Source organism: Raphanus sativus, chromosome 6 (genome assembly GCF_000801105.2).
Source record: "Raphanus sativus cultivar WK10039 chromosome 6, ASM80110v3, whole genome shotgun sequence".
Lineage (NCBI taxonomy): Eukaryota > Viridiplantae > Streptophyta > Magnoliopsida > Brassicales > Brassicaceae > Raphanus > Raphanus sativus.
In genome coordinates this window covers 27,705,221-27,729,701 of record NC_079516.1, presented here as the reverse complement: position 1 = coordinate 27,729,701, position 24,481 = coordinate 27,705,221, and the positions used below count along the sequence as shown (strand labels likewise).

The window sequence follows — 24,481 nt, the reverse complement described above, 5'->3', positions numbered from 1 at the left end:
CCCGTGACAGCAAGATTGACCAAAAACAATAAGATGATAAGAAGTTGGGACACGGCGGTTTTTCGTTTTATCTTATTTTCGGAAGTCGTTTTGTAAGAGATCAAGTATATCTTTCGTGAGAACTTGTTACTTTGATTTTTTTCCGAATCTTAAGAGGTTTTTGTTCTCATGTTCTTTTTAATTTAAAGGAAGAAAATATTTCCGGGTAGTTTTTAGACATTGATTCTATCGTGACCGATTCGATCCCAACACAATTGTTCGTATCTTCGACAGATTCCTCTCTCTAGTATGTCAACTCTTCAGTAAAATAAGCATAACTTTTTACCAGGATCTTGAATAACTTCAAACCAGTGGAATTGGAAAACTAACAGAAAGGTCTATGTCCTGTCAAAATATGAGCTCAGTCACATCTTGGGAAGGAATCCATTCATAGCTAACTTCTGACACATCTGTGCAGTCCTACACCTCAAAAAACTCTAGAATCTTCAAAGTTATCCAAAATGCACATGAACCTGAAAAACTCTAATACATACTCTAAATAGGAGTTATACCATGGTCTAGAAGTAGTAAAATTCATGGTATATTAATATAATAAAAGCAAAATTTGTTATTGCGCACATAAAATCTTTTATTAATAGCAGTAATAAAATTGTTAGTTTGGGCAATATCTAGTCTTCAAAAGTTCTATCTTTCACGCATGCACATATTAGAAACTGTTCATGTTCATGCATTAGATTAAGCAACCAAAGACTCTTTCCTAAGTACTTCTAGCACAGCTTTTAAGTGATGCAAATATTCAGTCAAGTTCTTGCAAAACGAAGATTCTTTCCTAAGTACTCTTTTTTAATCATCAACTTAAACAAACCCTATGAAGACTTTACAAATCAAACTGGTAACTCTGCATCTATATGAACAATGAAAGACATTTGCTTTCTGGCACTTCGCGCAAGACCGTCTGCCTATGAATTCAGCATTCGGGGGATATGAATGATCTTTGAGTAACTAAAACTTCCTTGAAGAATCTTGATATCGTCCAAATAGTTTCGAAGGCTAGTCATTCTTCTAGTGCAGAAACCATCTTCATCGATTGAATACAATCCATTGCAAAAGTAACATGATATTTAATGTAAGTTCCTCATACTTTTCATTGCTCATATAAGGGCTTCCATCTCCGAATGTAATGGCGTCTTTCCTAAGTACTTCTAGACTCTTTCCTAAATATATATATACTACATTTATAGGTCCTCTTAGATTTTATAATTATTAACATGACTAGATGACTCACCCCCATCCATGCGCAGACATGGATATTTTTTAAAAAATTAAAATATAATAATTTGAGTGATATTTTATTGAGTTTAAGTGTATTTTTAGTGTATTTTATATTATTTTATTTAAAGTTTTATTTATGAGTTCTTTTAGTTGTGGTGTTATAAATTGTGCAATATATTCAACTTGTTCATGATATTTATATCTAAAATTATAAAATCATCCGTGTAAAATTGATCTGCAATGTATTAATTATTTTTAATTCAGATTTTACTAATTTTTTCTCGAAGTTCTTAATAAAGTTATTGCTTTTAATTGTTGCATGAATACAGTTTATTTTTTATTTTTGATTTTTTATAATTGTAGAATTAGCAAAAATTAGAAAATATGAGTTTTAAAAATGATTTCATCATTAATGAAAAAAATTGGCAATAGGAACAGCCTCTTTAAGAGAATTTGTTTTCCAAAATCTCATGATATTTATTTTGATTTTGCATACATCTAAAGAAAAACAAATTTTCTTATAGAAGCCATGTAAATTGTTTTCTTACAATAGAAGGATTTAGTTTTTATGAATAAGAAATATTTTATATGAACGATGAATGATTGACTGATACTTATATATGAGAACTAGTTGTTTATATTTATATAAATTTTGGAGGCATTAAAATAATATCAAGGTTAAAAATCTATAATGTAGAAATAGAAAATTACATAAAATTGTGCATATATTTTTTTGTAGAAATTAAAGAATTATAACTATCAAAATGTATAATCATATACTTTCATTTTTATTAAGAAAGAAGATATTTGATTTTTGATATCCTAAGATATTTTTCTAATATAAAGAAAAAGTTTATAAAATTGGAATTTCTATAAACGGAATATTCTTTTTTTTGTTAAATAGCATGTATCAAACATATTTGTATTAAAATATTTAAAATATTTCCTTTTTGTACAAAATTCCTTTTTCTATTTTTTAATAAAAATCAAGATAAAAAGGAAAGTATTTATAGATACAGTATTGTCTTTTATATAAATTTCCTTTTTGATAACAATTTATAAAGGGAATGTAGCAATAAAAGAAAAGAAAAAAATAAAATATTAATAATGGCAGTTATAATAATAAAATGAATATTAAGAGTATTAATGTAATAAACCATCGTCAAATTTAATGTGAACATGACACGTAAGAAACTGATTTCTCATAAAATTTTTTTTTAAATATAAAGGTTGTTTTTTATAAAATTGGGATTTATGTAAAAGGAAATTCGTTTTTATTAAATCACATGTGTCAAATATATTAAAATATTGTATTATAATAGTTAAAATATTGCCTTTTTGTACAAAATTCCCTTATCTAATTTTATTAATAAACGAAAAATATTACAGATATTATCTTTATATAAATTTTCTTTTTGATAACAATTTAGTTATAAAAGAGATGTAACTCTGTGCCTCCGGGTTTTGAACCGCACATTATTGTAGTGGCGCCAGAAGTTTTTGAACAAATGAGGATATATATGAACTGTGTGGACCCTGAGGAGAGAAGAATTAGAGAAGCACGAATGAAGATGACTTTGGATGAACTCTCACGGGATCCACTAGCACAAAGAGTTTGTTTGAGGCTAGAGAGTGCTCCGGTGATCTCAAAGGAGAGAAACAGATCACAAGGACGTGTGGAGAATCCCGGGATTCAAGATATTTCTGAATCTTCGGCTGGGAGGCCCATTGATCAGACCTCTGTGATGGAGCAAACCGGTGGAAATTATGTGAACACAAACGAAGGTATAAATGCAGCAGGAATCATAATGGAGCCGGCTAAGGAACTAGGAGAGAAGCTGCATATATCACCTCAGAAAAAGGAGACTGAGATGGAGAGAAAGTACAGACACGATTTAGTCAACCCAAGACAGCAAGAGCATGGAGGCTTTGTGATGGGTAGTCACGTAACTCGGTCAGGTGAAGGGGATGCGAGAAGCCGTAGCTCCAAGAGGAGCAATGCATCGTGGGTCCATAGAAGCCAGAACAAAAGAAGGGAAACTGGTCAGTACGGTGATGAAAGTAGGAAAGGAAATGAAGAAGGTCCGCTTAAACGCAAAGCAACTAATGATGGAGAGGCTACCTCCAAGGTGTCGAAAAAAAATGAGGGTTTGATGGTTCACCAGAAACCATCCAATTCTCAATGACGACGCTCAGTTGGAACTGTCGGGGATTGAGAAGCAACTCGACAGTTCGACTCCTAGAGGAGATGGTTCGTGAACATCTCCCGGATTTTCTGTTTCTCCTAGAGACTAAAAACTCTAGTGAATACGTTGGTAAGTTTAAAAGTTCGTTGGGTTATGACTACAGCTACTTGGTGGACCCAGTGGGACTTAGTGGAGGCTTAGCACTTTTTTGGAGGAGTACGTATGAGGTTGAAGCTATCTTTAGCTCGAGTCGGATCATTGATACTCGAGTGATGATTGGAGCTTTAAGGTTTCACATGTCTTTTCTTTATGGGAATCCAGTCAGACATAAAAGACATGAGGTTTGGGATTTATTGCGAGATATGAGCTTGAACAGAGATGGTGGATGGTTTTTGGTAGGAGACTTTAATGAGCTAATGAACAATGAGGAAAAGCTTGGAGGGCCGGCGAGAGAAGAAAGCTCTTTCTTTAGATTTCGTGCAATGAAGAGAGACTGTAGACTCACAGAACCCCCAAGCTCTGGCGATATTTTCTCATGGGTAGGAGCTAGCTAGAGAGATCTTTACTAATGGTGTGAAAGAGAAGGTGTGGGTTCAGTGTCGGCTTGATAGGACGTTTGGAAACGCAGAATGGTTTAGACTATTTCCAGGTACACACATCAAGTACTTGGAACGGACATGGTCTGACCACAGACCGGTGCTTATGAGTTTGATACCGTCAAGAACGAGGAAGAAAGTTAGATTCACCTTTGATAAACAATGGTGCACAAAACCGGAAGTATTAGAGGTGGTGCGCAGAGGATGGAACGCAAACACGGGAGAGAACAGAGGCTTCGTTTCGGAGAGAATAAAGTCCTGTCGCAAAGAATTGTCACAATGGAAGAAGTCAGCCAATGTGAACTCAAGTGAGAAAATTAGGAAGTTGCGACAATCTTTGGAGAATGAAGAGCAAAAACGAACTCCAGACGTGCAACTGATGTCATCACTAAGATTGGAGCTAGAGACGGTATACAATGAAGAAGAAGCCTTCTGGAAGCAAAAATGCAAAAATACATGGGTCCAAGTGAGGGAGAAGAATATGAGAATTTTCCACGGCTGGGTGGAAACGAGGAGAATGGAGAATCGAGTTCAGTCTTTACTGGATCAGTCAGGCACTGAATAAGGGTGATATTGCAGTCAAGTACTTTCAAGAACTCTTTCGTTCCTCAGGATCCCATAACGCGGAGGTGTTACTGGAAGGGCTACAACCGAGAGTCACAGACAGAATGAACAATACGCTCATGAAGCCAGTGACGGATGCGGAGATTAGGAGGGCAGTCAAGTCCATCAAAAGTGACAGTGCACCGGGAATCGATGGTATGACTGGACACTTTTTCAAAAAATTTGTTATCACTGGGGAGCAGGTGACGAAAGAGGTGAAGCTATTCTTTTAGTCGAGAGTAATGCCAGCCGACTGGAACCATACTCAGCTTTGCTTGCTACCCAAGGTACAAAATGCAAAGGAGATGAAGGATCTGAAGCCCATCAGTCTTTGTTCAGTGGTCTACAAGATCGTGTCGAAAATTTTGAGTAATAGGTTGAAGATCATCATTCCTCGGATTGTATCACCAACTCGAGGAGCTTTCGTTGCAGGCCGCTTGATATCTGATAACCTTCTTATAGCGCATGAAAAGATCCATGGACTGCAGACAAACCCTAACTGCCGTGGAGAATATATAGCTATAAAGACAGACATGTCTAAAGCTTATGATAGAGTCGAGTGGGAGTTTTTGGAGACTCTGTTCAGGAATTTGGGTTTTAACAGTCAATGGATAGTGTGGGTTATGAGCTGCATCCGATCAGTTTCGTACACAGTGCTCATGAATGGAGAATCATTTGGTCATATCACACTGGAGAGAGGCATACGACATGGGGATCCTCTCTCACCCTTTCTGTTTATCCTCTGCACTGAAGCGCTAGTTCATGTAATGAACATAGCAGAGCAAAATGGCGCAATTACAAGAATGAAGTTGACGAGGAACTGCCCTTCGATACATCACTTGCTCTTTGCGGACGATAGCTTATTTCTTTGCAGAGCCAAACTGAGCAATGCACTGAATTCCTGCGATGTTTAAAGCTGTATGAAGAGGCCTCGGGTCAGATGATAAATTTTCAGAAGTCAGCAATTACCTTTGAAGCTGATATTGATCCCGTTATGCGAAGGCTGCTAGCTGAGATTTTGAAGATCAAAAATGAAGGGGGAGAAGGAAAATATCTGGGCCTACCTCAGTGTTTTTCTGGTTCCAAACAGAAATTACTTGCATTCATTGGTGAGAAACTTAACAAGAGACTACGAGGGTGGTTTGCCAAAAAGCTTTTCCATGGCGGAAAGGAGGTTCTCCTCAAGCCTATTACTATGGCACTTCCAGTGTATGCAATGTCATGCTTCAGGTTGACTAAACACCATTGTCAAAAGATCATGAGTGCAATGGAAAGTTTTTGGTGGGATGAAGATGAGGATAAAAAGAAGATTCACTGAATTGCTTGGAAAAAAATATGTGTTCCAAACGACAAGGAAGGTTTGGGATTCAGGGATATAGAAGATTTTAACCAAGCCTTATTAGCCAAGCAAGCATGGAAGATATTCAATGAACCTCGGAGTTTATTAGCAAGGGTTTACAAAGGCAGATACTTCTCTTCGTCAAGCTTTCTTGAATGTGGTAAGGGGTATCGGCCATCTTATGCGTGGCGAAGTATCTTATTTGGACGAGAACTACTGAGGAAGGGCCTTATGAAATCCATTGGTGATGGGAAAGATACCTTTGTCTGGGCTGACAAATGGATTTTTGATGAGGTCCCACGGAGACCCATGAATAAGCAGAGATCATATGATGTGAACTTACGGGTGGCTGACTTGATAGGAGATGATGGGTGGTGGAAAACGGACACTTCACGTGAACTGTTTCCGCCAAATGAGGTGCAACAAATCCAACATATCTTATTGGCAATGTTGCGGAAAGGGAAGTTTGGGCCTTCAATAAAGCAGGAGACTACTCAGTTAAAAGCGGCTGCTGGATTATTTCGAAGCTGGCTGAAAACATAGATAGAGGAGGAGTACAGGATCTTGCAGTGATTGAGCTGAAAAGGCAAATTAGGAAAGTCCCTACAATCCCAAAGATCCGTTTGGAGAGTAGTGTCGGGAGCTTTAGCGGTAGCAGAAAGACTTACGGCGCACGGTATGCCAGTGGTGATGACGTGCAAGCTCTGTAACCAAGAGATAGAAACGATCGAGCATGTCTTATTCAAGTGTGACAAAGCACATGAATTGTAGAAGGAGTTCAGTACTGTGATAGTGCAAATGTTTCAGGGCACAACACTAGTAGATCTCCTAATTGTTTGCATCAAGCTAATGGAAGGTGGAGCTTTGGATCAATCACGAAGACAAGCGATACCAAGGATGCTGTGGACGATTTGGAAGAAAAGGAATAGTCTACTGTACACGGAAGTCCAAGAATCCAAGTTGAGTTTGGTTCAGAGAGCAATGGAGGAATCGGTCTTATGGCATGAAGTGAATAAGACAGAAAACAGAGAAGCGATAGAACTTAGTGATCTTGGTATGCCAAAGCATTGAACTGTAGGAGCAGTAAGTACTTATCAAGAGGAGCGTTGATCACAAGAGACCATGGAGGAGCAGTGGGGATGCATGCAAGGGATGCATTTGTTCCATCTCCGGATAAGCTATCGGCAGACATGGTATGTCTGTTATGGGCATTACGAAATCTGAAGGATCTGAGAGTAGAAGAAGTGAGCATTGGAACAGATTCTCAGCGATTAGTGGAAGTTATCAAAAAACCATAGAGATGGCCGCGGTAGAGATGTTTATTGCAACAAATTTCTGCAATATCTGCAGAATTTGGAATGATTGCGTTTGAGATGGAGTCAGGCGAATCAAATAGAGTGGCGAAGGAGATAGCCAAGAGTTTGTTGCGAGATGGACGTTTATAATCGTATCTTGCAATGAGAGGTCCATCGTGGTTACATGATCTCATCCAATCCGAGGTGCATTCATTAGTTCTTAAGCCCTTCCCTTAGGGTGAACTAATGTCGACCTTGGTTTTTGTTGATGCTTTTGTTTTGGTAATGGGCATGTCTCATTCTATTTCCAGGTGTAAACTGTTTTTTGATCCCAACTTTTGAGTTAAAAAAAGAGATGTAGCAATTAAAAAATAAAATATTAATAATGGCATCAATGTAATAAATAAGCGTATGACAAGTAAGAAACAGATTTTGGAAATAATGTTATAAAGATTGTTATTACCTTTTAAATTTAACCACATATATTTCTTTTTACACCACTTATATTCCTTTTCTCCACTGCTTAATAAATGTCTAAATATCCCCTATATATTAAAGGAGAAACATTTGAAAAATTGTCACATAAATTTTGTAATAATTAAAAAAGATCTCATGCTTAGGTGTCACTCAATTAAGTAGTCAATTACATTCAATTGAAAAATAAGTAGGTCCACATTCGATTTTTTATGTCGCTAGATACATTCATTGGTCAAACTATATGATATGATGATATGATATGATATTTACGATAAAAGCATTTATGATTGTTCCACTAGATATAATTACTGTTTTTTAATTTTCTTAGCTAAAACCTACGGAATTACCATAAATGACTAATATATATATGAAAATTAATGTTTCTAATAATAAAGATTTGATAACAATTTATATCTCCTCCATCATTTGTTTAATTTTATATTATTAAAATAAATTAAACAATCAAATTAGCTATAAAATTAAAATTTAGATTTTTTTCATATATGTTATATTTTGTATTTTAAAAAATGTCGATAAATGACTAAAACTATTAAAATTATTATGTTAAAAATTAATGAGCAATGGTTTAACACTTTAAAAAAAAGATACACATGAGTTTAAAACCATATGAGTAAAAGTATCATTTAATAATTAAAAAATATAGATTAAAATATATACCATATAAGATTACATAAATATTTTAATTTCAAAACTTTAAATGAATTTTCAAGAATATTTATAAATTATAAACTTATTAAATTTTTCACATTGAAAATTTTGTTATCAATGATTTAAATATTTTGTTATAAAACGATATGAATGATCATATAACCGTATGATTATGAAGTTTCATTTAATAAATAACTATATAAATATAATATTTAAAATAAACTATTCTTAGAAAAGTATGTTGGTCCATCTTAACTTATATTACACTTTTTATTAAACTAACTATCGAATTGATAAATAATGTACAAAAAACAATCTCACACTTTCCTTAAATAAAAGCTATGAAATTACCTAATATGATTAACGTATATATGAAAATTAATTATTATGAATAATGAGTATTTGATAAAAAAATTGTATCTTAGTTCTTTTTTATTTTATATGATTAAAATATATTAAACAATCACATTAACTATATAATAAAAACATTTATATTTTTTTCTTATATGTTATATTTTGAATTTTTCAAAACGTTTATAAATTATTAGAAATTTGAAGATCTCACTGAAAATTTTGTGATCAATAGCTTAATTTATTTTGTTATAGTAAGATACAAATAATCATAAAATTGTATTAATATGAATTTTTATTTAATAAATATTCAAATTAAATATATATATATATATATACTAACGATTTAAAGCAACAAAATTGAATGCATCAATTTTAGTCGTTCAGTTGAAACCTTTCAAAATTATGTGGAAGACAAAAGTTAAAGTAATTCAATTTTGGAAATAATAATATGATGGTTCTAAAATCATTAAAATGGTTCTCAATGATGTGAAAGTTAAATATTAAAAAAGTTGTAGAACATGTTTATGTAATAAAAATGACTTATTGACCACATTACAGTTTTTATAGATATAAACAGGGTGGTAAAAAATTTAATCTCAAATCGGTCAGACTCATAATAAATTCAAAATAGATTTCGGTCCACAATTACAATTACAAATATTCAACCCAACATATCCCCTATCTATACTATTAAAGCAGGATCTAATTGGTTTTTTACTAAAAAATACTCCTTTCTTTACTAACATTGCATGTTTTTTTTTTGTTTTTTGACGGCAAACGGCTATTCTCTCAAACTTGAGGTGGTCTGGGTAACCAGACCGGAATAGAACAACCAACAAAATGTAACTTCCTATGGAAGGATCTAGCTGTCTTAGCTAAAAAATCTGAAATCTGATTTCGCGCTCTTGGAATGTATGAAATCTTGAAATCCGGGAAGCATATGAGCAGTGTCACTATCCTCTCTAATTCCGTAGCAAAACTTGGCCAAGCATGGGGTTCCTTGATCATTGCAATCAGCTCTTTGCAGTCTGTTCCGAAGCTCTGACATGTTGAATGTTGAAGCATATTCTCCATCGCCCATCGTAGTGCTTCCACTTCTGAGTGCAGAGCTGATTCTCTTCTTGGGAAGTTCTGTGATCCTATGAGTTGCATCTTTCCTCCACTATCCAACCAGACCCATCCACACCCACTAAATTGAGCATGAGATGTCCATGATCCATCCAATAAGCAAATATTACCCAAGCTTATGACTTGGGGTTCCTCTATATTACTCACTTGTACTGCTGGCGGTATCGTCTTGTTTGCATTAAACCAAGCTCGGCACTCACTCTCTGCATATCGAACTAGTTCCATAGGATCTCTGTCTATTCCCCTAAAAAGTTTGTCATTTCTAGCTTTCCAGATATACCAAATTATCCAAGGGTAAGGATCCCTGTCTTGTTCTGGTTCAGGTGAACCGTCTTTTTCCCAGAAGAGGTAGTTCTTATTCGTGTAGATGCTTGATGTTGGAAACACCCCTGGATTAGTTGGAGTCGATGAGTGTAACCAAACTTGTAGAGCAGGCGGGCATTCAAAAATAGCATGTGTTACAGACTCCTCTGGTTCTCCACATCGCGGGCAGTAATTGTCACATCTCATATTTCTCCTCACTAGATTTCTCGTTACTGCCACGTGCCCAGTTAGCAATTGCCATACCAGATGACACATTTTCTTTGGCGCCTTTATCTTCCAAGCAAAGGCTTGAAGCTTTGTGATACTTGGCTCTACTATTTGCCGTTCTTCTGCCTTCTTCAAGAGATTTTGAGCAATTCAATATCCAGACTTAATCGTATATTGTCCATGTCTTGTGAAGTTCCAGCAAAACGTGTCAGGTCTATGGGTTGTGCTTATGGCTAGACTCCTTATAAGAGATATGTCATTAGGGTCGACATACTGTTCCAGTAAATTCTCATCCCATTCCTTAGAATCCTGGTTAATAAGGTCACTCACTCTCATATTTGGGTTCATAACTGGCGCTATAGGTATAGCTGGCCTAGCAGGATTCAAAGGAATCCAGGGATCCTCCCACACCTTAACCTCATAACCAGAATGTATCTTCTGCCTTATCCCCAATAACAGTAACTCCCTCGCAGCGGAAATACATTGCATGTTTCATTAAGGGCAATCAAGTAATTTTAATAACACATCTATATTGAGTCATTTTTCGGATCCAGCCCACTGCCCACATCAGATCTCTCTTGGGCCATTTGGGCCGATTAAGAAATCAGATCCAATTCTTTTTTTTGGGCTACTAAGTCCAAGTTCAAATAATTTCTTTTCAACCATTCTTAATATTTTGTGTAGTGAACAAAAATTAAACATTTAATTATTATGTTTTTTTTAATATAATTTAAGCATTCATAAAAAAATTTGATTTTTTCATTGAAAAGTATATATCTTTATTAAAAGTATATAATTTTTTTATTTAAAGATGAACTACATAATAAAATTAATTTATCAGTGTTACACCAACTTAATTCATTAAAATAAAGTTTAATTTTCTAAACATAATACTCATTTAAAATGAAACACGATAAAGAAAGATAAAAAGTTTAAGTCTTTTATAAAAAAAAACACAAATATATGAAAATATGACATTTACTAAATATTTTACAATTTAAGAAAGAATAAAGGAAAATAAATCCGCGCTTTGAAAGTGCGGATCAAAATCTAGTATATATATTAAAGAAGAAGCATTCTAAAAAATTTGTTCACACTAGACATGTGGCAGTCTCACAATGATTTAAGAATTAGCATTCACACTCTCATAAATGTTTTCACACTCTACATAAATGTGTTCAAACTATGTATTTTATGTTTTGTATTTAATATAAAACTAGATTTTGACCCGCGCTTTCAAAGCGCGGGTTTATTTTCTTCAAATTTTTTTTTTAAAATTATAAGAAATTTGTGAAATGTCATATTTTCATATATTTGTATTCTTATTTTACTATTGACAAAAACTTTTTATCTTTCTTTATTAATCTTTTTATTAATTTTTTTCGATGAATATTTATGTTTTAAAATATCAAGTTGATCTTTTAAATACATGAAGTTTGTATAACTCTATAAATTGGTTTGATTATTTGGTGTAATATTTTTTGTTCTAAGTTTATTTTTTCTATAGACATATTTTATAAATTTAAATGGATAATAAACTATTAAATTACTATTTTAATAAATAGTTATATCTTTCAATACAAAAAGTCTTATGATTCATGAAAATTCAAATTATATTAAGAAAAGGTTACAAATATAACAATCATGTCTTAATGTTTTGTTCATTATTGCTAAATATTATAATTACTTGTTAAAGATGACAAAAAAAATTATCGATGATTGAAAACAAAATATTTGCAGTTGGATCGAATGGCCCAAATTAAAAAAAAAACAGTTGGAATTGAAACATATAAGCTACTCGGCCCAAATGGCCCAACTGATGAAGATATCCACCGACAGTTTGTTTTGTCTGAACGACCACATCGATGTTCTTAAGAAAAAAAATGAAAAGGAAAAAAAAAATTCTCTCTCGACGTTTCTGTCTGAAACAACTCGATTTCAATGGCGAATCTTTGCTTCAAAATCTGTAACGATTGCTTGATGATTTTCATCGATGAGGGTAGCAAATCGGATTAGCTAAAAAAAGTCAAACCGATGGTTGGAAACTCGTTAGATCCACCAAAGACTTCTCGTATTCATATCTCTTAAGGTTATTTTCTTTAACTCTTTATCTTCAGATTTTATAGATTGTTTACACAAGTCGAGATTATATAGATTGTTTAAAGAAGTTTACCATCGAAGAAGATCTTAAAAAAATATTGTAACTGTAACCGATGACAGATCCGAAGGCTTCTGTGAGAAGAACGATGAGATGAGATGGTTTCGATCTGGTCTTTTCATATATCTTTGACGCCAATAATATTGGACGACGATAAAACGGTAAATATAACATAACTTTTTTTTTAATCTGTACTTAACAGTTAATTTCAGATTTTTAAACACCAAATATCGGTTACTAACATTGTTTCTGAATTTTCTTTTAACCCAGGAGATTGGAATGGTTTCCAAGAGTCGAAAGAATATCTGCAGGGATCAAAATCTGATCTTTAAAATTGATTCCAAGACATCTCTCGAAAAACAACAGCTGAAATAAAAGTAAGATTCATCTGCCAATTTCTATTTTATTTTAAAGCCATAATTTGCAAGTAATAGATTTATAAAAAAAAAATCGTTGCAATAAAAATACAAAACTCACATGTTATTATCTAACTTATTTAGTTAGAAATAGAAAATTAGATTTGGTAAGTGTTAGTTTCGTTTTTAACCCAATGTACAATTTATTTTTTCAGAATAGATAATGAGATGATTCGGAAAAGAACTAATATCATAAGTTCATCAAACCAGATATAATATAAGTACTTTCTATTCACCTCAATATTTAGTGAAGGAATTTCTAAGCGCGTTTATATATTTTTAGATACATTTTCAAGTTATGTTGTTCTTCGTTATATAAACTGCAGACTAATGTTGGTTCCTAAATTTACAGAACTAAGTTGACAATTATATAATGACGAAGGAGATGCGCCAAAGAACAACCAAAGCTGTACAGGTCGTGAGGCAGCAAGCTTTTCAGACAAAGCTATATTGGGAACTGGATGACATCTGACAGAGACAAAACAATTTGAAAAAACGTGAGTGCATTTTAAAAGCTAAGAAGTTTAGTGATTAGGATTGGAACTGAAACTGGTAGTTAGGATAAAAATCCATAGATTGTTTGATGAATATTGATTGAAATGTGGTCGTTTTTTCCATCCCTAGTACACGTTGAAAAAAATCAAATTAGTAAACAATATTAAAGTTATAAAATACGCTAAACAACAATAAACAAAATAGGTATAAGAACACTCACATTTTCTATCTGATAGAACCATCTCAAGAGTGTCTCTGTGTACTGCGTTATTGAAGACATTTTTGTTTTTTTTTGCTAGATAACTGTGAGTACATGTGAAAAAAATGAAAACGATGTGGGTGTTTATATAGTAATAGGTTAATCGATGGTTTCTAAATGAAGTTTAAAAAAATATCTCTACAATATTCGATTTGATATTTACTTGATCAATAAACCAGTTGGCGATATGTATGGAAATCGATGGAATGAAGAAAATCCCTAGAGTATTGATCAAGTAAAAATATTAAGTGGTTGATATGGTTAGCAAATATTAACATATCTTACCGATATTTATATTTCTGTTTGTAGTTAAATCTTTTATAATATCAACGATTTTAATGGAACAAAATATTTGGGTAGTTATTACGTATGCTTGCAGGCCAAGCTAAAAGATTTAATGCATTCTCCCATATTTAAAATATTAACTGTTACCGAAAATTTTGATTTAATTTTTGATTCAAACACAAATTTTTGGAATATGGCATTGGAATCGAATTTTTTTATCATCAACGTGTTGTTAGAAAAAAATATTAAAAATAAGCATTTAATAATTATAATGTATATCGACATCTTGAATTATTATAATGTACAATTTAAAAATATTAAAAATAAGCATTTAATTATTATAATGTAGCTAAATTTTGGAATATACTAAAAGAATTAGATAATCCCTTGCTGATACCATATTCGCGAAAAATATATTAATTACATATGTATGTTTATTATATAAATATTATATAATTTGGTCAAAAAATGTATGCTAACCATCGTCAACTTTGATATTTTCAGTAGCAATTTTATTTAAGGTGCAAAAAATCAGCAGATGAAATGGACAGTGGCAGTTAGGGAACAAAGTGGATTTAGAATGTGGGTTTACGTTACTCATTTCTGGTTAAACATACCAGTCCTATTAAAGAAGGCTGTTGTATTTGTTATGATTTATACTATATGGGCCTACAAATATAACCAAACATAAATAATCAATATCATGGGCCTACACTCAAAATAATTAAGACAAAATCGATAAGCTTATAAATAACACAAATACCCTTAATGGATCTGTCAAAATGTATTGAAATTAGTAGAAAAAGGGCATGTTAAGGTAAAAAAACAATAGGATCCTGCTTTAATAGTATAGATTCACATGTAAGGTTCCAAAAAAATATGAATTTAAAATCTAATTCTACAATATGATATTAAGACATGATAAAAAAATCCAAAACCAACTAATATCCAAATTAGGACTGCTCAATATGCTAAACCCAAATGGTGCCGAACCGAATATAAATAGATAATATGGTTTTATTTTGGTATATACCATCGTAAACAAATGGATGTGATTTTATAAAAACGTGATTTTATAAAAACCTTAAGATTTGGATATGATTTGATTTATAACCGATTAAACTGAAACATGTAAATATGTATATCAGTATATATATATAACGATGCATGAATATTTATTTGTTATATAAGTTGAACTATAATTATAATTTCTAAATCACTTGAATCTATACTATTAAAAGGGAAGCAGACTTAGAAAAATCTACTTATACAAGTTGGTTGTACCTATTTATTTAACTAAAGATACATTTGTCTTCCACTAATTTTGCCTACTACCTATGTTACCATATATAACTATAACAATAATTTAATCTCTTTTTTCTCCCATTAATGTCGCATATGTTTTTACTCTACACCTATATATCATACAAGTTTATGTACAGATCCATATATTAATAATGTCGAAAATTGGCTTATACAAACCTATATATTAATGTTTCAAATTGACTTATAGTTTTCAACCTCATACAAATATAATGCAGATGATGCCATGTGAAATAAATAAAAAGATGTATACTTATGAAAATGCCGTTGAAGGTATAACTTATAGTTAGGGGTGGGCATTCGGATACCCGTTCGGGTTCGGGTCGGGTATTTTGGATTTTCGGGTATTCGGTATAGGAATATAAAATCCGTTCGGGTATTTCTATACTTCGGGTTGGGTTCGGGTATTTTTAGTTCGGGTTCGGTTATTTCGGATCGGGTTTTCGGATATTTAGATTTTGCGGAAAAAAATTAACTTCTTCATTTCTCAGGTTTTTTTCTATTTAAAAATATAATTTTTACTTAACTGATATTCTATTTTTAATACATTGAATGATTTGAAGATAAAATCTTAAAAATAAAAGATATTAATTTGATTATTGTTTTAAAATTTTAACTGCAGCTTTTGTTAATGCATGAAACAAAAATTTAGACATGCATCTTAAGCATTTTAAGTGAGTAAAAAATCACTTTTCTTGCAATTATATGTATATTATCTAATTTTGAACCATGTGTATAATTAATATAAATATTTTGAATAAAATTAGAGAAGTAAACTATGAATATATGGTTAATGGTACATAAGTTCGGTTATCTTCGGATATCCATTCGGGTTCGAGTATTACCCGTTCGGGTTCGGATATCCGATCTCTCATAATTCAATACCCGTTCGGGTATTTTGCTATTTCGGTTCGGATTTTGGTTTGGATTTTTTGGGTCGGATTCGGGTGCCACTTCGGGTATCGGGTAAAGTGCCCACCCCTACTTTACACAAAAATTTCAAAAAATTCAAAATGCTTCTTCAATATATTCATCTCATTCGTAATACAACCATGACAGTATTAATGAGCTAGAACACACAATATTATTGAGCTAGAACACTATATCACTAACCCGAGTAACGGAGTAAACCACCTTATTTATCTCGAGAATATGACAAAAATTCAAATTTTAAACAACCAGATTTTTCTAGAAATATTTCAATTTGACCCTATATTGTGCAAATCGTTTTGATAACAATAAATTGTAGATACGATATTTAATAACAAAATCTCGAAAATATTTATATTTCTTCCTCTACAAGTTTTATTTAATATCACTGTTAGTTATAAAGTAGACATGATGCAGCATGTTCTGGTCATTTGTGAATGAAATCTTTGTGAATTCTTCTTTGCTTTCATTTATCTTACCCGATCATTCACTGGTGCTTTCTAAGATCCTACAAACCAAAAAACCATAAGAAGAAGAACATAAACAATGATTCATCAAATGTTATTAACTTAAACCAAACATTACGAGACTACCATAAGTATTCATCTTTGTTACTGAAATCTCAAAAAATCAAAATTTTAATAACCTGTAAACCAGACAATAGTTGCTCCAAAAAAAAAACCAGACAATTAACTAAATATTTTTAGGGGAAACACAAAAAAAAATCAAATATTTACCTTTTCTTCTGCTTCATATCATTCGTTGACTACAAACATCTATCTTATTAAAACATCTATCTTATTAAAACAGGAATATTACAACTTCTTCTACGTGGATTTTTAAAGATAGACCTCATATATTTAAATTAAATGTCTCATTCTTTATATATAATATGTATCATAGTCTAACTTTACATTGATGTATTTCCTTAAATACAGTTCTTCTTTTTGTCCATATTCCATATATGATTTTTACAGTTATTACATGTCGATTTAAATAAGATATATACTAAAAATACTAAAAATATTAATCGTTCTATAATTACCCTATACAATTCATTTTAAATTAATCAGTATACTTTCATTGGCCATATTAATTTTATTAGTACGAATAACATTAGGTTGATAAGTCATAGACACATACATAAAGATATGACTATTCTTATAACTATGTTGGGTCTAATCTACTTTCTAAGACAAATAACACATAGCTTCATATATTGTATAGAATATAGTGATATTGTATAGTATTATACTTATACAGTAATACTAAAAACAAACCAAACTGAAATATAATATATATCAAAAATGCTTTGAACCATTACACACAAAATATATTAGACCTCAGAGATCAAATTCATTTTGAAATTACGTAATAATTATTTTAAAAAATTAAATTTCGTAATGTACAAAAAAACATAAGTTTTATATAAAATTTTGTGTTACAATAAAAAGACACAACTCGGATTGCAAAATGTTATTTTTACATACGAAAGACAGTTTTGATATTGTTCTTTAAACACAAAATTGAATATACAAACTCGATACTACATAAAACTAAATAATATAGAATACATTTTAAAAATAAAACCCGTGCGGGTGTGCATATGTTTATATAATATATAAATATATTATGTTACACATATTTTCATATAAATAATATCCCAATGTAAGTTTTGTATGATAAATGTTGAAAATACAAAATATATAGCACTATGTATTTTAAATAATATAGAAAAAATTACTTTACGTTATCATAAAATTTAAAAATTAAATTTAGTAATTAAACACATTGCTTATTAAACACATTAGTACACATTGTTATTTATCAAAATTTTATATTGATACACATTGCGATCATGTATAACATTTAGTAAAAACAAAGATAAAAAAAAAATTGACTCCCGCTCGGTCGAGCGGGTCATGATCTAGTCTTTTGTTACTTCAGATTAACATGATCTGAATCAATTATTATACTTGTAAATTAGTCATGAGTTTACGACTAAAGTACATCGACGTGGAAGTAAAGTGGTCGTAAATTAACGACTACCTTACATCTAGATCAGATATACCTTAGTCGTTAGTTTAAGACCAATTTACAACGCAGAGTAAAATTTAATTACGAAATTATTTAAATAAAATAAAAAAATAATTAAATACTTAAAATTCATAAAATTAAAAAAATATGAAAGGTACTCCCGTATGAGGTCCCTCCGCCACGGTTTCTAAGTCTTTTTCTACCGCTAGCCATAACAATATCGTCAATCTGGAAAAAAAAACATGGATGGTTATAAACAATTCAAATAATTATTTAAAAGTAATCTAAAACAAATAGTCTAATTTCATCCTAAACTAATTCCAAACCTAAACTAATTACATCATAAACTAATTCCAAACCTAATCTAATCACCTAACTAACCACCTAGAACTAAAATAAAAAAAAATTATCTAGAGAGAGAAGTCGATTGGTTGTAAGGGAGAGGGAAGTGAGATGTGAGTGTGCAACCAAATGGCTACGCGATGGGTATATATAGGATTTTATGGGTGGTCGTAAATTGGTCGTACATGTACGACCAAATAGAGACTAATGGTCGTACAATGATCGTAAATGTACGACCAATTTACGACTAATATTAGATTGGTCGTAAATGAGATGTAACTTTACGACCAATGAGAGACTATTGATCGTAAATTGGTTGTTAATTTACGACCAATGAGAGACTAGCACCTTTTACGACCATTTAGCGACTAACATGGCAATACAAAAAATTTGAAGAAAAAAAAGAAAAAAGATACTAGAATCACAAGTGGAAATAGAAAAGACGAAATCTAAAAACGAAATCCATTTCCACTTATGATTCCAGATCTTTCATCTCTTTCTTTTTTATTATTTAAGATTTCTAAATATTTTTTTATGATTTGAGAAGATAACTAGTGGGTATATATAGGAAATTTAGAAATATTTTACAACCAATTAAGGACCATTACAGAGCAAATGGTCGTAAATTAGTCATAAATCTACGACTAATGTACGACTAAAGGTGCATTTGGTTATAAATTGGTCGTTCATTAAAGACTAATTTACTACCAATGGTGGCATTGGTCGTAAATTGGTTGTTCATTAATGACTAATTTACGACCAATAGTGCATTATACCCTAAACTTGAAACCCAAACCCCAAACCCCAAACCTCATAACCTCAAATGTTCTAACATACTGAAACTTGATCACTCATCATCAGAAACATCATCCACTTCATCATTTTCTTACTTATTTGTGTTAGAAAATTTGTGTTTTACTATTATTAAACATAATCCGGGATATGAAGAACTTCCAGAAGTAAATTAGTCTTTAATTGGATATGAATAAACAACCAATTTACGACCAATGCCACCATTGGTAGTATATTAGTCTTTAATGAACGACCAATTTATGACCACACGTGTCATTGGTCGTAAATTGGTTGTTCATTAATGACTAATTTACGACCAATAGTGCATTATACCCTAAACTAGAAACTCCAAACCCCAAACCCCAAACCTCATATCTCAAATATCATAAGTTTTATACACTTTCATACCCAAAATACAAAGTTTTATTGTTTGAACAAAATTTCATATATAATTGAGCAAGCATGATAATAAGTTATATATTATTTGAAATGCAATACCAAGAGTTTAATAATAGTAAAACACAAATGTTCTAACATAATTAAACTTGATCACTCGTCATCAGAAACATCATCCACTTCATCATTTTCTTCAAATTCATCTTCGTTGGCTTCGTCCGTTGTATCTTTTGGCAGTTCTTCATATCCCGTATTATGCGGGTCAATAAGTAAGATAGCATCTGTAGCTTGTTCGGGTACTTATACTTTATTCACGGTATCTTCTTGTAAAGGCGGTTGTTCATCAGTACTCAATACTCGGTCCCGAGGTGTAACTTTTATAGCGGCTAACCAAGATATTCCAGATTGTCTGATCCTCGGGTATGAAACAAAACAAACTTGGTCTGCTTGAGAAACCAATATGTAAGGTTCAAATTTGTTGTACCTCCGTGTAGCATTTACATCAACAAGTCGTATTTACGTGTAATGATATCTTAACTACCAAAGTGCTACTACAATTCTCTTAAACCAGTCGTTAATTGGATGTAAAACTTTGGATGTAAATTAGTCGTAAATTTACGACCATTTTTTATGACTAAAAGGGATTGTAGTCGTAAATTGGATGTAAATTTACGACTAATTTACGACTAATTTACGACTACATGTATTAGTTGCAAATTTACAACCAATTTACGACTAATTGTGCTTTAGTCGTAAGTTGGTCGTAAAGTGGTTCCAAAATTACGACCACGAATCTGTAGTCATTAACATTGGTCGCTAACGCCACGTTTTCTTGTAGTAAAAAATGTATGATTCAAAACCAAATTTCATAATTTTAAAAAGAAAATCGGAAACAAACCCGCGCTTTTAAGTGCGGGTCAAAATCTAATTATAATTAAGTAACAATTTACTGCAATGAGGCTTCTTATTTTCTTAGTCTTTCTTTTTGATCTAACATAATGTTAAAACGAAAAACATAATGTTAAAACGACGGTTTACAACTGAGGCTTCTTATTTTCTTAGTCTTTGATTTTTGTAAGAAAATCTTTCTGTGCACAATTATTCTAATATATTATTATAATAATAAACTATTTATAGAATATTTTTCTTCTTATAATTTAAGTAACAGTTTTTAAAAATATGATTATTATAATAATTATAAAATAAATTAGTTAGCTAAAAGTAAATAATAGTGATAAAATACATTTACATTTAAAATTAAAACAATAAAAAAATTTAATTGAAATTTAATTTTAAAGTAAATAAATGACTATATTTAATTATTTTGTTTAGAAAATTTTAGATTTTCTATTTTTTGAAAAAATGTTTATTATTTTTGAAAAAAATTTATATTTTGAAACATCGTTTTAACACTATTTCGTTTTAACATTATGTTTCTTCGAGTTATTAAGATACAAATACTAACATTTATACCACTAAACTAAAAAATAACTTGGGCATTGACGGCCAAAACTAATATATATTTACAAAAGCCGGAAGTCCTTGCTTCTTTGGTTTCCTCTGAGGGTCGGGGCTGCAAGTGTATTATGGTTTCATTTTTACATAAGATTCATCACGTTATATGAAGAAAAAGGTCAAGTTTACAGTAGTTATAATTTTCTCATATTGTAAACATTCGTCGTTTTGCATGAGTTAGGATTATTTTCATCATCATCTCATACATGTCTGAGTTACAGAGTTGTTCCGTATGTCTGTTCGAATCTATATTTTCACCGGTGAACTCTTCATTCCCCCATCTTACATTGCTTGATCATAAATGTTCCTAATTTGTAGCCCCTCTGTAAACTCTATATGTATGATTCTCATCTTTGATGAACCCAATATGCATCTCAACAAAACTCATTGATTCCTCTTAGCTTTAATCATCTTCTAGAAAATGTCTCTATCTGCTTCTCCATTTCTTCAAACCGGCTTCACCGGCATTCATCATTAAACCTTCGATTCTCTCCATCATGGTCGTAGTAGCCAGAGCATAGTCACCGCCTCATCCACTTCTAGGATTCGCTGAACTTCAGAAAAGACAGTGAGTTTATGAGAATCACGGTTCTCTTCCTTGATGAAAAGATGTTGGTTATTGATTCAACATGAAGAACTCTTCAAGTGGATTGAAGAAGACACGTTGATAATGAGGAGAAGAAAAGGAACTATGAAGTATCTTATACAAGTGATGAAAGCTTCTGGTGGCAAGAGAAGGTTTCAGCTGTATTGATTTAATGAGTAATGTGATAGGCATGTGAGGTCTCATCTTCATTATAAAGACATATGGTTTGGCGTAACCAGAACATCACCTTCTTCGACGAGAGATGAGACGGCATTGTCTTCTCCGACGTCTTCTTTAGTGAGAGAAGAGAGAGAGAGAGAGAGAGAGAGAGAGAGAGAGAGAGATAGAATAGAGTGAGAGAGAGAGCATATGTGATGCAGCAGCATTATGCTTGTTACGCTGCGCCAATAGGTGTATGTATATTGGGATCTCTTGGGGTTATATTTTCTGATCTTCTTCTTGATTATTCATCTTCTTATAAGGTTGGTTGTGTTGTAACCAACGATGAGTGGACTCCATGTACGGCCACGCTAGAGGCATTTTCCGCCATATCTATCAAACTTGGGGATCGAAATATCCTAACCGAATGTAGCGGTTTTTTATCACCGCGAACCGGGTCATATGGATTGTGGTAGTTGATTGAAGCTAAGTTAAGGTTTCATGAAGCTTATCAATGGCAACCAATGTGCGTTTGATTCTCAGGAAAAGGTAAGTTAATCTTTGATCTATCACACTTATTTAACTTAAATTTTTTTAGTTGATTTCCTGATTCTTTATTTGAATATTATTATTTTCATATTCCGTTATTCGTGGGCTCATTCCCGCCGGATGTGCTAATCATTACATGCCATCTTTGAAAGTCGGTTCCATTGTGAAAGTCGATCGTTTTGAGGTTGCTAGGTGCTCAAGCATGTACAAGATAACTGATCATCCATTCCTCAATCGTTCATCCCACCAACCATTATTGATGAAGTCATCACTGGTGCTCCTGAGATGAAACAAGAACTCCGTCCACGACCCTGCGCTTGCGCGGGGGAATGCCCCTGGTATTCATAATATAATACAATTTTAATAATTTCAAAGAGTTGCATATTATTAAATATAATATTCAAAAATAAAATTACATAGCACAAAATTATGAAATATGAAGTTAAAGCACTAAAACTATAGATCATACTACACATGATCAAGAATTAGCTATGATCTTTGTTTGATGATGTGCCAAACTTTTGCAATATATGCTCAATCTAATCAGCTTTTAATTGTTGGTGTATCCCTCTATCCCAAATCTGAATATGATTTTGAAGAGCGTTGCTCAGGTTTGTAGGTATATTTGTCGAGTAGGTATAATCTGTAAGACCCGAACCCGGCCGACTAGGCCGCGGTCGACGTCTCATTTTTCGCGCTTTATCTATTCTTTCGCCTAAGGGCAAAGTCTATCTTAGACCTTAGCTTAAGACTACCTTAGTCATTTTCTAGCTTAGATCCTTTCAACTTATGCACAGCGGAATATTCTCTACTTAACCATTGGTCTAAAACCAATCTAGCACTTGTCAGCTCGAATCACCTTAGCCATGGTCAGTATATACAACTACTACCAGATCCAAGGTTGATCCTGAACCTAATCCAAGTCATACAATAACCGAGGTTCCATTCCCCTAACCATTCTATCTAGATCTAAGAAACATTGCTAGATCATACCTTTGCCACATCCACGGAGCTTGATAGCTCATTGTATCAGCTGACTTAGCTGTTTAGCTAGCTCATCCAGCTAGCTGAGCTGAACCACTTCACTTGAGGTTCCCTACTCTGTTCCAGCTGATCGAGCTGTGAGGTAGCTCTGCCTAGCTCCCCGTCCACTCGTCCGACACTTTTATACCTGTATAAACTCTCCCCTTAGGTACTTAGTCATTCAACCAACCATCCCCACAAACCAAGTACCTTTGGGAAGTCTTCATCTGCAAAATCATCCTCAAGCAAACATGCTCCAAAAACTAATTAAAATTCATGATAATTCATGATAATTCCAAACTAAGAGAATGGTCCAATCAGATTTCCCAGAATCGGCCTCGATCAGATCAGCCAAACTGGCCATAAGGGACCACCCCTAAATCAATTAGATAAAACTAATTAAAAACCATGATAAATACCCATTAAGGGATTTCCAAGTCGGATCTGAACAATTCCTTGAGGAACTATCAGATCTCCACTTACCTGCCCAACCAAGGCCATGGAGAGATTTCTCTGAACCGGCCCATCTGTGGTTCAGTATCTCTATGTATAAACAACAGAGCATATGATTAATAAGGCCCACCAGTTCCTGAGTCAATCAACCAACCACCCCACATGACTCAGAACTGATGAGTCTTCACACATACCTAACCGGCCATGGAACCATGTCCCAATGAACCTGGTCAGTCTTGCTCTTCTTCATGGCTCTCAGCCAATCTTGTACCAACCCAAGGTTGATACCTATCATACCATATGATTCCATTAC

At 32.6% G+C, this 24,481-nt stretch overlaps 2 protein-coding genes and 1 long non-coding RNA gene across 6 annotated transcripts; all 3 read left to right on the top strand.

The window, feature by feature from the left end:
• Positions 1-2,780: 2,780 nt before the first annotated feature.
• On the top strand, positions 2,781-3,458 carry LOC130495691 (uncharacterized). Its single transcript, XM_056987160.1, has one exon. It carries the CDS (start codon positions 2,781-2,783, stop codon positions 3,456-3,458), a length of 678 nt encoding a protein of 225 aa, XP_056843140.1.
• Positions 3,455-5,975, top strand: LOC108808253 (uncharacterized). The gene is made up of 6 exons (XM_056987159.1): positions 3,455-3,904; positions 4,002-4,608; positions 4,667-4,813; positions 4,861-4,944; positions 5,120-5,421; positions 5,532-5,975. Exons 1-6 carry the CDS (start codon positions 3,455-3,457, stop codon positions 5,973-5,975), a joined length of 2,034 nt encoding a protein of 677 aa, XP_056843139.1.
• A 6,320-nt stretch (positions 5,976-12,295) lies between these two features.
• Positions 12,296-14,996, top strand: LOC130494618 (uncharacterized). Of its 4 annotated transcripts, none has more exons than XR_008935935.1 (4): positions 12,296-12,539; positions 12,671-12,769; positions 12,879-12,985; positions 13,377-13,641. It is a non-coding gene; the product is annotated as an uncharacterized LOC130494618 (long non-coding RNA). The 4 variants fall into 4 exon arrangements; XR_008935937.1 differs by lacking the exon at positions 12,671-12,769 and adding an exon at positions 14,568-14,996 and having other exon boundaries at positions 12,298-12,539; positions 13,377-13,521; XR_008935936.1 differs by lacking the exon at positions 12,671-12,769 and having other exon boundaries at positions 12,297-12,539; positions 13,180-13,641.
• Positions 14,997-24,481: the final 9,485 nt, after the last annotated feature.